At 40.9% G+C, this 14,689-nt stretch overlaps 1 protein-coding gene across 2 annotated transcripts in view; it reads left to right on the plus strand.

The window, feature by feature from the left end:
• The window catches only part of LOC109465556 (protein SSUH2 homolog), an 18,079-nt gene extending 3,733 nt beyond the window's left edge, over positions 1-14,346 (plus strand). The window contains exons 1-12 of one of the 2 annotated variants that reach the window (XM_019762916.1): positions 942-1,125; positions 2,057-2,343; positions 3,452-3,521; positions 7,803-7,932; positions 9,266-9,326; positions 9,755-9,879; positions 10,768-10,830; positions 11,505-11,608; positions 12,267-12,359; positions 12,528-12,630; positions 13,404-13,508; positions 14,074-14,346. In XM_019762916.1, coding sequence (XP_019618475.1) covers positions 1,085-1,125; positions 2,057-2,343; positions 3,452-3,521; positions 7,803-7,932; positions 9,266-9,326; positions 9,755-9,879; positions 10,768-10,830; positions 11,505-11,608; positions 12,267-12,359; positions 12,528-12,630; positions 13,404-13,508; positions 14,074-14,220 — 1,329 coding nt within the window. In that variant the 5' untranslated portion in view covers positions 942-1,084 and the 3' untranslated portion in view covers positions 14,221-14,346. Of the gene's footprint in view, positions 1-941; positions 1,126-2,056; positions 2,344-3,451; positions 3,522-7,802; positions 7,933-9,265; positions 9,327-9,754; positions 9,880-10,767; positions 10,831-11,504; positions 11,609-12,266; positions 12,360-12,527; positions 12,631-13,403; positions 13,509-14,073 lie in introns of those variants that run through there. The other variant, XM_019762915.1, reaches the window with a different exon arrangement.
• Positions 14,347-14,689: the final 343 nt, after the last annotated feature.

Raw genomic sequence — 14,689 nt, forward strand, 5'->3', positions numbered from 1 at the left:
CCCGCGGACGGACTCCCTTGGCCAATTTTACTCTCTTATTTGCCGAATTCTACGATCCGTATTCCCGTAAAAAGGCCTGCTTCAAACCCACGTGGAGCAGAGTTGGTCGATTGTGACTTGCGCAATATCCTGTAATACTTCTCACCACGCCCCCCGGCCGTTGGCCTCCTGGGCCCTCTAGATCCACGGCACACCACAGGGCTTGTGTAGCCAATGAGCTTTAGCCTCATAGGATCAGAATAAGCTCCTTGGTGTAGTTGTGAGTAAATTTGTGACCCTGGTAATAAGGCCATGTTGATTTGATCAAGGACCATGGCATCCGCGAGATTTCGTCCGCCCCCCCCCCCCAAATTAAACCATGCTGTAAATCACACAAAGCAACTGCAAAACGTGCAAATATATGCTGCAATTTGCACAAGAAATATTAAAAAACGATAACGGTACGTAGTATACCAAAATCAATTCCAACGGAAAAGAAGAAATTGTGGAGAAATTGACATAATGAAGTCTATAATTCGCCATACCATACTCGTGTGTTTAGTCATTTGTTCAGCCTTTATGACCACGTAGATTTCATAATGAAGACAACTTTTTTTTTTGCCAAACTTTTTTTTATTCCCGCGCTCGCGTCAGTTTTGAGGTTTCCAAAGGATGTCATCCATATAATCAACGTAGCCTAACAGTTAATACTAGACTAACTACGCTGGATATCTATAGGAGAATATTTGCCAGGGGAGTTTGGCCGCCTTGTAGGTTTGACTGGGAAAGAAACTACCTCCCCGCGGCCGGACTCCCTTGGCCAATTTTACTCTCGATCTTTTTGCCGAATTCTAAGACCCGTACTCCCGTAGAAAGGCCTGGTGGAGGCTAGCCTAACAGGAAGGAAACTGCCCTGCAGTAACCTCACAGGGGGCGGGTCCGCTCGACTCAACATCACGTGTGCTGTGTGAACCTTTGGGGGGTCAAAGTAGAACCTTGCGCAGGCCACGATCTGACTGACTCGGGACTGTACAGCCGTAGTGTAGGTACCCGTTCAGGGCAGGAGACTGGAACAGGTGTATCGCTAAGGCGGGGAGACGTGGCTATGGCTGACGCGGCCGAACGGAAACCACTGTTGGGGGCAAAGTGAGTTGAGCTGAGGCCTAAAACGCACGTCTGTACTGTAGTGACGTTAAAGTTTCGGTCGTATGCCACAGAGGGACTAGAAATCATTTTCCAGTTCCGTGTAATGTTTCCCGAGTTCCCCTAGGGTTCATGAAACCTAGAAACCTCAAAATGGGGCGTATTTAAGTCTTAAGTGGAACATAAGTGGAGGTTCAGCAGCAGGAGCGATGGAATTCTAATACCGTACCTGAAAACAGGCCACTTAGCCTTAGCTCCCGTTTTCAGGTTTAAGCCGTCATATAGTGCTAAGTTGTTGTTGTCGAAATAAGTCCTGAGTTGCTTTTCTGTTCATTCAGTTCAGGGAGGCCTTTGGACTGGTATATACATGTCGGTACTTTATATAGCATTGGACCCTGGCAGTCTTGTGTGTGTTTAAGGCAAGTGAGTAAACAAGCACTCCTAACAGTGTGCAAGGTCTTTTTTCAGTTCAAAGGGACAAAGAACATGTGCAGGAAGTATATTTCGTTAAGTGTGGTAAAGCTTCTACTAAGCCTTTTCCCAAACTACTTGTAGGCCGCAGAGCCCTTCAAGTTTAACAATATTAACAAGTGGTCAATTTGATCCCTTTTGTACATACCAACATGAGATACTGACTTATATATATATACTAGTATTTACTCCTATATATTTGCTGTTTATTTCTTTTGAAGGTGCTCTGAATGATTCTTATTGTTCCCAAATTCTTTAAACACTTGTTACAGTGACTTTTAGCCCCAGTGTACAGTAAATCAGTCATATTTGATTTTGATAACAATTTAAAGTCATTGTAATGTCGGCTAAAGTAAAACAAGTGGTTGTGACTAGAAGAACTTTACGATTCAATCAATCACCAATCTGATGAAATTGTTTATGGGACTTTGTAGATATTATAGAAGTGTGTCATCTTTTCCAGCCCCCAGCAATCCTATGGTCAACAAGGACAACCTGGATACCCCCCTCAAGGACAACCTGGGTACCCCCCTCAAGGTCAGCCAGGGTACCCCCCTCAGGCCCAGCAAGGGGGGTACCCTGCGCCAGGGGGTACACCACCCCAGGTTGGTTTTGCACCAGGACAGCCACCCCCTGAAGGGTACCAGCAGGGGGGTGCCCCCCCTGCAGCAGCAGGCCCTGAACCCTCTGCACCATCCGTCGACAAGATGGACAGTATCTCTGGGTACGAGGGGGTCGGCTTTGGGTCAGGTAAGAACATAATGTTACACAAATATTTAAACATTCACATACAGACACATACATGTAGTATATATATTCCTTTCACTAGCATTTCTGTGTGAGACATTAATAGGCTAAAAGGCCACACCAATTTAATTTCTTGGTTAACGGATTTTTCTAGAAAAATAATGGAGCGAGCGGGCGAAAATGAAAAATAAAAACAGGCCTAGGCATCCTATTATGGCCCAAAATGGTATCATAGGAGCCATGAAGTCAACACACTAGGCTGGCTCAAAATTTAACTATGAATTTTGAACTTTTAATGATACCACTGCATTGAAAGATGGAATAACTGTAACAACTAGGATGAAAAGGACTGTTTTCAACAGTTACTGTTCAAGGCAAAATATGAGCATTTTGCAGTTGATTCTAAATTTTTATTTTTATTTGCAAATCAGAAAAAAATGAAGCGGGCGAATCCGTTAACCAAGAAATTAAATTGGTGTGGCCTTAGTGCACAGTATATGTACTTGACCTTTAGACCCATTTAGTATGAAAATCTATACTTGCAGGGCTCGAAATACCACAGCACATGCAATTCAGTGCAGGTAAAATTGAAGCTTTGCGGGTATTTCTGATATCTATGCACTGGTCCATACACATGTATGTATGTGGATGTTTATTTGCTTCATTGACTGTTACAACCAATGAAGTTAATAAAAAAAGAAATAATGAAAGATTCTTTATTGACACAACAAAAAAGTACAGGGACTTTTATATGGTCTTCTACTGTTGAACTTAAGATCTAACAAAGCTAAATACATGCGTGGATAACGTCAGCTTACGTACAGAGAATTATGTTCAGTAACAATAAAGGTTTAACTTATAATTCTCTAAGTGGTTTCTAAGATCGAAATAATAATAATGGCAATGGTTTCTGAACAGTTGTAGTAAGATCGATACTGACCTATTCCTAAATTTTGTGGTAATTAACAATATATGTATATGTACATGTATGCAGAAAAAACGTCACCTGCAACAGTGCAGTGCAGGTATGCAAAAATGACCTGTAAAATGTAAATTATGTTGTCAAATAACTGTAGCAAATGATGTTGTGCTCCCTACATGTCTTCCCCAGCCCCTCCCCTGCCCCCTCCCAGCTATGAGGAGGCCCAGAGACAGCCTCCAGAGAGGAGCAGTCTGCCACAGTGAGTATGGTCGTTTGTTTGTTTGTTTGTTTGAGACATTCTTTAATTCGTGAAAGCTCAAATTGGCATGCAATTTGCTTTTTATTGAGGTCATGAAGAAAGAGGTAAGGCCACACCAATTTAATTTCTTGGTTAACGGATTCGCCGCTTCATTTTTTTCTGATTTGCAAATAAAATAAAATTCAGAATCAACTGCAAAATGCTCGTGTTTTGCCCTGAACAGTTGAAAACAGTCCTTTTCTTACTACTTGTTACAGTCATTCCATCTTTCAATGCAGTGCTACCATTAAAAGTTCAAAATTCATTTTTTAAATTTTGAACCTGAGCCTGGTGTGTTGACTTCATGGCTCCTATCGTACCATTTTGGGCCATAATAGGATGCCTAGGCCAGTCTTTTTATTACCTCCATGAAATGGAAGGTATTGTTTTTGGCGCGTCTGTGTGTGTGTGTGTGTGTGTGTGTGTGTGTGTGTGTGTGTGTGTGTGTGTGTGTGTGTATGTGTGTTTGTGTTTCCGCTTTTTTGTACCTTCATAACTCCATAACGCATTTATGGATTGTGGTGATATTTGGTATACTGGTAGGTGTTAGGGGGGCGAAGGTCAAGGTCAAATATGGGCCTCCTGGTGGATGGCCTTGGTACTGCAGCAGCACTTCCGGTTTAATGAGGAGTCTGCCAGACAGGGTAACAGATGTCTGATTGTGTCGAGGCTGCCCCGGGCTTACGACCTGGTTTGATTAATGAGAGGTTCTTCCTCAGGGAATAAGGCGACCTCTGTGCGCTATGATGTGGAAAATTTGAGTGTTAGGGTGGATGGACACCCAGTGTTGACGTAATTTTGGCACTGAGATCTAGTTACCTCCATGAAAATGGAGGTATTGTTTTTGGCGCGTCTATGTGTGTGTGTGTTTGAGTTTCCGCATATTTGTAGTCAGCATAACTCCATAACGCCTTTATGGATTGTGATGATATTTGGTATGCTGGTAGGTCTTAGGAAGCCAAAGGTCAAGGTCAAATATGGGCCTCCTGGTGGATGACCTTGGTACTGCAGCAGAACTTCCGGTTTTCGTATCTTTTGTCCTGAACATGTTATGGTCTTGATTTTTGGGTGACAGATAGATTGTCCTGCCAGGAATAATTGGTGTGGGTTTGGTCCCCCTAGCAGCTTGTTCTGGAACTGCAGGGGACTTTTGGGGGAAAATCTTTAAAAGCCAATAGGTCCAGACAGGAACAATGTATTTTCATCATTTTTGGTAGGTAGGTAGCTGTGAGAGATGTACATAACTTAATGCAAATTATGCAAATGAGGACTTTATTTGCATAATAAATGAGGAAATTCTCTAATTACAGTGTTTTACATTGTAGTACTTTAATACATGTAATGTATGTAATCTTTGGCAGATGGAACATCAACAGATACCAATAATGCAAATTATGACCTCATTTGCATAATTAATGCGAAAATTCAATGGGTAAATGATGGGAATTTCCTACTTGGTGTAAATTGTAAATTCATCAAAAGTTAACATCACGATACATTAATTATGTTAATGTGGAGGTCATTTGCATAATTAAAGAGGAAATTTACATTTACACGTCAAGCCCATATTTCATGGAGGTATGTGATCTCAGATCTCTTGTTTTTTTATTTTTTTTGCCCACCCGCTCCATTATTTTTCTAGAAAAATCTGTTAACCAAGAAATTAAATTGGTGTGGCCTAAGGGTGACAAAATAATTAAGTTAACATCATTCCAAGTCCTAATCTGGTATATGGTAAGACAAAAAAAAGGCTTATGGAAAAGCTGTCCATCTGAGACTTTTTTTTTCTTCAGTACAAGTACAGGTGGACTTTGTTCCCCACCTGCATCTCAAGTTAGTATCACCTGGTAAATTAGTAACTACAAATTGCATAAAATAGATAACAATTTTAGCAGGAAAATTGCACTCAAGGCTGTTTGTAGGGAATTCTTTCACTTAGGCCACGCCAATTTAATTCGTTGGTTCTCGGATTTTTTCAGAAAAAATATGAAGCGACAGGGCGAAAAAAAATAAAAATAAAAACAGGTCTATATATATAGGCATCCTATTATAGCCCCAAATGCTACGACATGAGCCATGAAGTCAACACAAAAGGCTGGGTTAAAATTCAAACTATAAATTTTGAACTTTTAATCAAACCACTGCATTGGTAGAAGGAGGAACTGTTACAACTAGGAAGAAAAGGAATTTCCTCAACTGTTGGGGGCAAAATATGAGCATTTTTGAGTTGATTCGGAACCAGAATCTTTTTTTTTTTGAAAATCAGAAAAAATGAAGAGGCGAATCCGAGAACCAACAAATTAAATTGGTGTGGCCTTAAGAGCTTTTGAAAATATTTCAATAATAAGGCCACACCAATTTAATTTGTTGTTTCTTAGATTTGCCTCTTCATTTCTTTCTGATTTGAAAAAAAAATTCTGGTTCTGAATCAACTAAAAAATGCTCATATTTTGCTCCCAACAGTTGAGGAAAGTCCTTTTCTTCCTAGTTGTTACAGTGTTTCCATCTTTTAATGCAGTGGTTTGGTTAAAAGTTCAAAATTCATTGTTTAAATTTTATCCCAGCTTTTTGTGTTGACTTCATGGCTCCAATCAAAGCATTTGGGGCTATAATTGGAAGCCTAGGGCTGTTTTTATTTTTTTTTCGCCCTGTCGCTCCATATTTTTTCTGAAAAAATCAGAGAACCAACAAATTAATAAAATTGGTGTGGCCTAAACAATAGATTACACAACAATGCAGCTTTCAGGGTGTTGCTAAGTTTCACACAAGATTATGTGAGATATTGTGCTTTATTCATTTACATTGTTTCATGTCCACATTACAATTTACTGTCAACATTGTGTCACAATGCCTACTTACATGTAATGTACTACATGTACATGTAGTATACATCTCTATATCCTGGTTTACTGTCTACCGGATGTGCTAGTCATATGACACTATAAAATCACAACATTATCATATCATGCACTGCCGCCATTTTGGAAAGTTCTGTTTCCCATGTTACGCAATGATTCTATAACCTCCATGGCAACTTGTCCATCTGAAACACTGAACAGGTGAAATTTGATTCACACATTGTCATCCATAATATACCTTTATCTAATATTTTGAGTTTATGAGTTTGCACATTTAACAAAACAGACAATAATGATACAAAACAAGGATAAAACAGGTGCAGGAGGAGGGGAGAAGCATGGAATGCTTATATAAATTTTACAACCTCTTATGTAGCTAAGTATCAGTAACTTTCTTTGACAAGCATAATTATGCATTTTTCCATAACTATGCCATTCCTTTGTGGAATCATCCCCAAGTATATTGTATGTGACCGTAATTACTAGTACAAGCCCCCCTTTTTTTACAAGCCTTAGGGTATCTGCTTGCCCTTTTCCTTTAGGTGTAGTGAGCCATTTTAATTGCCTGTTATTCATAGCCAACCGCCAAAAGGAAATTTTCTTGAAGCGCAATTATTGGTAAATTTCATTCCACATAGCATATGCTTTATTATCCATTTTATTATCCTGAATTCATTGCAACAATCCATATTGAAAAATTCTGTCCTGCCAAATTTTTCATTGACAATTACCCTCCTACATGTAATTATTAAAAATAAAGCATTGCCAGGATCCCCCCATGCAGACCCCCTTAATAGCTTTGAAGTCGGTTCCAGAGGTCTGATTACCCCAGAAAACAAGTGTAGACTCAAGAACATTTTCAAGACTGTAAAGACCAAACTACCCAAAAACTTTTTCAATGACATTAGCCGTACCGCACTGACAACATCATATGCAATTTGGATCTCTAGACACGAACCGTGTTGGGATGTACATGTAGAAGTGCTGTGATTATAGTTTTTACCTTGTACACGCCGTGAATAACAGTATTTCATGCCGGGCAGTAGCCGCTGACCTATACAGTGCAATAAGCCAAACAACACAAACTGTGCAATATACTCTTTGTAATGCTATTCTTTTATTGAAAATAATTACTACAGTAACACTTTTTTTAAAGAATGTTCAATTAATATATAGTTAATCCCAGATTTTAAACCTCTTGTCACTAAGTTTGATCAATTTAAATGTCATCTGTGAATATCATAGTCGTTGTCATTGTTAATGTTGTCCTGCATGCTCGGTCATTACTGGCTGACATGACCTGACCTGGAGTTCTTGTATATTTCTTGTTCACTGAATAAAGAATGATTTACACACATGATCTATGATTTGCGCTAATTTGCAGGCTGCCAGGTATAACAGAGGAGGATGCTCGTGAGGCCCTGGGACAGTATGTAGCAGAACAGTGCTGCTATGGGAAGTCTCCTGCTCAAGAACTCAAGTTCACAGACATCGTACCTTCAAGTGCATTCCACGTAAGATTAATTTTGATATTATAGTGTACTAATGTGCTCTCTTTTAGTCTACAAGAGCAACAAGAGAAAAACAATGGAGTGATTTGAGAGCTTATTTAAAACGTGTTGTGGATCCCTTTTGAATGGAATTATAACAAGAAGCCATAGGTGACAATTCTCCGTGAAGTATTATATATTGCAACAAAAAGAAGTAGCCATTGGCGACAATTCTCTGTGAAGTGTGATAAATCGAACAAAGAAAAATTGTTTAAACGCGCGTCGGCTCAGTCATCTTAAGACGCAACAACCGATCAGAGATGCGAGATGCCTACACGTGACGCGGGAAGGGCGCGCGATGCCCGAAATATTTTTGCGTCAATATTCAGCGCCGTGATTCAAGAGATTAATACCCGGAAACAATTTTTTTCTTGTTTTGAACGCATTAACATGCATTTACGCTAATCTAGTATGATTCAGGGTTACTTTTTTTTTAACCTGGCATGGCCAGATTATCTAAAGATGTGTGTATTGTGTGTACAATCTATAGAAAGAGAAATGTACATCAGGTCCGATCATCCGATTTTCACGTTTCGGTTTTTTGGACTCGGTTCATGAACGTATTTTGGTTTGGCTCCTGGAATGTGCGAAAAAAATGACTCCCGGGACTGTCTACAGGGAACACTCGCACATTCGCGGTGTATCAGGACAGCGCGACTGGTCGTCATTAGCGCAGTAACAGTTGCATAAACGGACGAAACCATTTCAAAGAAATGGGGATGTTTCGAAAATAAGCATTTACTCCAATATCAAAACAGCTACGGTAAAAATAAAAAGACGTGCATCATCCCGGACATAATGCAACACCACATGCGAAATTACACAGAAATGCGACGTACGGAAGAATGCGTTTTGGCTGCGAACATCTTCCAAAAAACTTGGCATCTCTTAACCATGGGCAAAAACATCTGGAACCACTTATAAAAACCACCCCGTATCTGCATGAACTTTTTTGAACCCCACTGCTATTCCAAACAACGCGTTTTTCTGGACCATTCCAATTCGCCTCGTAATTGTAGGGGTGCGTCTGCGATATTACATTGACCGCGAAAGCAGCAACGGCAAAAATACACATTCGTGCATCAACACGGGCATGCCCGCAGACGGCGTATAAAATTGCGTGCCGATTACACAAAGAGAACCCAGTGTTTTGACTGCGAACATGAAAAATCAGCCGATTACAACACTCCGTCCGGAGGTCCTGACCTCCTTCACGGAGTAATAATGTTGTAATGTGATATTGAATATTCAAAAATTAATTTGCTTTCCATAATATTTTTTTTTCCTTCTTCTTTAGTACACATTGGAAACATTTGCTGAGGGCAGGTCAACTGCCTGGGCATATGAACCTTTCAAAGGTAAAATTTACAATTCTGCATTGTTTAAAGTTAGTGCACCTGTTGTTTTTGTCGCTAGATATAGGTTTACACCTTTGTTTATTTATTTATTGATGACGATTTTCCACATACATTTGTAATGAATGTCATGATGGTACAGGTATTTATATTAACACACCTTTTCAATGCCACCATACCTACAAGGCCATCATAACATAAAATCATTATTAGAGATAATACATTATTTTTACATATTATCATTACATTACAATTACAATAATATTACAGCGTTAAAAATACATGTAAAAACACTTATCGAGGCCTTGTAGTATGGCAAGTGGCACTGACTATAGCCACAAACAAGGCAGATCTGATGGTTGAATCTGTTCAATATGGTTGAGAGGAGCTTCCTAAAGGCAGCCATATCTATGGGACTTTTTGATTTCCAGGCCAGCCCATCGATGGTCCGATGAACGGCCCGGCTCCAGGACCGTGGGACATCCAGGCTCAGGCTCCTGCCATGTTCCAGAACTTCACCCAGCAGGTGGAGGTGCCTCATACAGCCTCTGTCAAGGTCAGCTGGGATCTACTGCAGACAGTGCATGCATGATTCTCAGCGACTGGTCTCCTTTTCACATACAGTCAAAACAGTTCTTCGTGTACAAGTACAGTCTAACCTGTCCAAGCCAGCCACCCAGGGGACCAAGGAAAAGTGGCCACCTTGGACAGGTGGTCTCCTTGAAGAGGGTTGCCTCACAACATGACTGAGTCATAAATGGTTTCCAAGTCAAGATGTTCTGATGTCAAATGCTGTAAAATAGTGTAAATGCATGTGGGGAGGGTGGCACATGGAACAATTTACCTCGAACAAACACATCATCCAGCAGTCAAGGAAAACTGGCTGGTTTCTCTCATTAGTTATCAATTCAATAATCAACATGATAAAACATGATGTGGTCAATATGTCACCATGGGCAGGTATCAGGCCTTGAGCAGACCCAACTCACGGCGGTCGCGGTTGCATTGGCCAGGTGGTCACCTTGGACAGGTTGCTTAATGCTTGTGTCAATGGGGAAAATTTTTGGGACAGAGAAAAAGCGGTCACCATGGACAGGTGGCCAGCTTGAAGAGGTGGTCACCTTGGCAGGTTTGACTGTATGTCCACAGGTAGTCAGGGTAGAGAGGATTCTTAATTGTTAATTCTTACTTGTGTCAATTGGAAAATCATCTAAGGGATCACTAAAAAGTCCGGTCACAGAGGTGGTCTAGCCTGGGTGCCATCCATCCTCAGTAGTATCTATTGGCTCCCTGATGTTGCTGGCTAGCCAGTGACATTGTGGAGCGGTGGAAACTACAGAGGATGCCACCCAGGCTACAGGTGGTCACTTAACAAAATTTGAAGTGAAGTATTTCTTGATCATAATGTCCTTATTGTTGCATTTCATGTTTCCTACTATTGTAGCCATGTCACACCTGTCTTGGACTGGGGAGGAAGCCTTGCCACCACTGCCATGCCACTGGGACTGTAAGTGACATAGTCTTTCCAGAGCTCTGCCTGCAATGTACTACAATCATATAGAACCTAAGACATGCTAGGATATGTGAATGGACTAATTACATTGCATTATGCTTCTGGCATCAAGGGCTAATGAGGTGTTCTAGCCAGTGTCTTTTCTTTATGCTCATGCTCATGACGGACAAAAAGTTTGCCCAGTCCGTCACCTTTGAAGGACAAAATCGGTGTGCAAAGATAATATTATTATAAGTCATTGAAATAAACTTAGTCTACCAGCAAAATTCGCCCCTCAAAATGCAGGAAATATTGTTTCTCAGAGGGTCAAGATTTTAAAATTTCACAGGGGAGCATGTCACTGGATTATGATTTCCATGCCTTTGGTGCTCGACATGTATGTCAAATAAGATTGAGATGACAGAAAAATATTTTGTGCTGGCTAGAACATTGGGCTAACCATTGCCTGACAGTTGCAGTCATACACTTGGGTTGCACCTGCAGTAACACCTGCAGTAACACCTGCAGTAACACCTGCAGTAACACCTGCAGTAACACCTGCAGTACCACCTGCAGTACCACCTGCAGTAACACCTGCAGTAACACCTGCAGTAACACTTGCAGTAACAACTAAGAAAGAAGGCAGTAGGTTATGATAATTTCTAACAGTGGTTTGATGTATGTACCAGAGCCACTGTCACCACTGCCACGGGAGCGGCCGCACAACTGTGTACGAGGACGGACACCATCACCACAGGTGCTGCACCTGGTGCCATGGATCAGGCAGGAGACAGTGAGTCTGTCCTAATACAGTACTATTGTTAATAGGATCACAGAGTTACTGGTAAAGGCAATCCAATGCAACTGCAGGGTGTGAAAATGAAAAATATCTTGCATGAGGAAATCTGTCTGATATTGACATTTACTACCATTTCAGCACATTCTGTCATAAATTCTTACATCAATTCAAGCATTTGAAATTACCTAAAACAAAAAAAGCAATGGTTGCCTTTTTCTGTCGGCGACATCACATTTTTGCCTCAAAGATATCAGTATGGTATGCGATTGATTCAACTTACTACAATAAAAGAATGACCAGGAAATAAACTTAAAAATCCAGTTTTGTCACCCTGAAATTGCATTGGATGTTGTTAAACTCTACAATATATATATAATATATAAAGATATTGTGACACAAGTTAGAGATCAGTGACTATTCCCTGCTTATTTGAAATGGAAGGATGTTGCAAGGCAACATTTAAAAATCTTAAGAAAACAAGTCATGTTAAAGATCCCACCACACTTCTCAAAAAGAGCAGGGGTTCCCGGTGTGAGTGGTTCAAACCTTACAGTGTGGTCTAGGGTGGTGATAGTCACCTGTTACGTCAATCCCTCCCCAAATGTGGTAAATCTTGAAGTACATAAAAATGTAAATGTCTCTCCTGTTCCAGGTGCCACCAGTGCCATGGTCTGGGTCAGATCCCCTGTCCCACATGTGGTGCCCAGGGACAACTCAAGTGTTACATCAAACTCACCATCAAATGGTAAGGTACAATGTACAAATGTACATCGATATCAAACACACACCTTAGTCATGTCAGATGCACTTCTTAAAAGTTGCAATAAGTTCTTTTGCTTCTTGACATCTTTTTTATGTAGCACGTTTTTTTTTGTCATTTGGTCATAAAACTTTGTCCCACCTGACTATGCAGGATCAACCACGTGGAAGACCACATAGTTGAGCGGACGGCTTTGCCTGATGAGCTCATCAGGGGAGTGAGTGGGCAGGTGGCCTTCAAGGAGGAATATCCAAGGGTAAGACAGTCTAAGATTCTGTAATAGTCTTCACTACGTAACTGCTAAGTACCCAATACTAGCTCAGAAGAGAACATGTACAAGAAATAGTCAATTTTATAGACATTCCTTCAAGTACCAGAGTTACAAATGTATCAACCAAGGATTGAGGTGTTAAGAAACTACTTTTTCCCTAGAACTATGAATCATAGAATGGAACTTTCTGCCACCAAGTACAGTAGAGGCATCCTCAATAGATTTAAACAGAGTTCAGAGTTACATGTTCAAACTAAAGGCTAGATGCAATAAGTCCTGTGGTGTAATATAGCCAGCTGCCGCCGCGCCGCATGCCTGTGAAGCTGGTGTGTTACACTAAGGGGCAGTTATACTGGCTATATAGATACAGATATATTGTGGTTGCGCTACTTGTCTGGCCACAAGACCGCGCTAACTGTGATATCACTGCTGGCTACATGTATATAAATGTCGTTATTTGTTGTCTCAAATCAATAACTCTCACAATGTTAATAAGTTGACTTGCCTTGTAGTTTTAAGTTTATTCATTTGTTTCTCAAATTGTATTATGTGATTTGATTACTTTTTGTATTCTTTTGTCATTTTATTGGTATGGCGGCTTTGAAAAGGTGTCTCATGTCAGAAACACCTGTTTCGCCATGCCATCCACAGTGTATATTGTACGTGGTCGTGGTACAACTTAAAGCTTAACAGATGTAAGCAAGAGTAGCACCACTAAATAACACTGTTCATTCAACTTTGCCATTATTTCCCCCCAGGTATGGCCCATCAACCACTTCCCTGAGGCAGAAATCAACAACGCCTCTCAGAACCTGGTGCAGAGGCACAGCACTGCCTACCCAACCGAACGGCTAATCATGCAGGTAGGCCAAAGTTGTTATTTTTTTGCTGATGATGTTACAATTTTTTGTTTAGGGACACCAAATTTTGGTGCGTTTTGCATTGAAATGTGTGTTTTCTTGAGTGGGAGGATGATAATAAAAAAATAAAATACAACACGGTGTATGCCATATCACCCTCAGTACCTGAGCCCTTCCATGGGTTGGATTCAGGCGATCTGACCCACAGTCGGGCTGGTACCTCGTAATCTCCAAGCATCTGCCACTCAAGATCTGCTGAAAGACAGAAGCATCCATGCATCATAAACCTAATCACTTCAACACATTACAAACATTTTACAAGTACATTTAGAAGTACATGTGCGAACTGCGAAGCTGCAGCCAAAAAAATGAATCCCTCCCCCTCCTCAAAAACTTAACTGTCTGGCAAATGGATACTGCATTTCCAATTTGACGGAATACATTGTTTTGTATTCTCCATCTCTTGGACTATGGTTCAAGTAGGCTATAAGATCTTCAACATATTACAGTTATGTCCTACATTATGATGTAAATGATGCTGTTACAGTAATATGACATGTTCTTCCAGCGTCACCAGGTGAGGATCATCCCTGTAGCGGAGGCGACCTACAACTGGAAGGACCAGCCCTACAACTTCTTTGTGTACGGGTTTGAACATAAGGTCCACGCCCCGGACTACCCTCAGAAGTGCTGCTGGGGCTGTAACATCCTGTAGATGTCAGTTTGCGGTCTCCACCAGACTAACAATGCCAGTTCTAAAACAGTAAGATTTAGCCAAATAGGGAGAATTATTATGCAGCAAGTTTAAACTGTAATTTCCAACAAAAGAAATTGAACTCACCCAAATTTCCGACTGTACAACTCCAGTCTTTGTTAAGGAATGAGCAATCCACCGCTTCCGTGACGTCACGCAGATAACACACGTGACTCCGTGAGCAGAGAATCATAGGTTGCAGAAAGTCTGTGGCGCCCCCCGTCTCTGTTGAGGGATGGTTGTAATGCCCTGATGTAGATGGCCTCTTTAAACCCTCGTGCAAAGAAGTCTGGCTCCGAGTCCAAGATCCTTACTTTGTCCAGTGAGACTGAATGACCAGGCATTAAACTTGCTGCATAGTGACTCCTACCAACACAGATGAACTTTCAAGATAGGGAGAATTATTGGCCTGGGGAGTTTAGCCACCACA

This window comes from Branchiostoma belcheri, unplaced genomic scaffold, assembly GCF_001625305.1.
Source record: "Branchiostoma belcheri isolate BF01 breed outbred unplaced genomic scaffold, Haploidv18h27 scaffold152, whole genome shotgun sequence".
Lineage (NCBI taxonomy): Eukaryota > Metazoa > Chordata > Leptocardii > Amphioxiformes > Branchiostomatidae > Branchiostoma > Branchiostoma belcheri.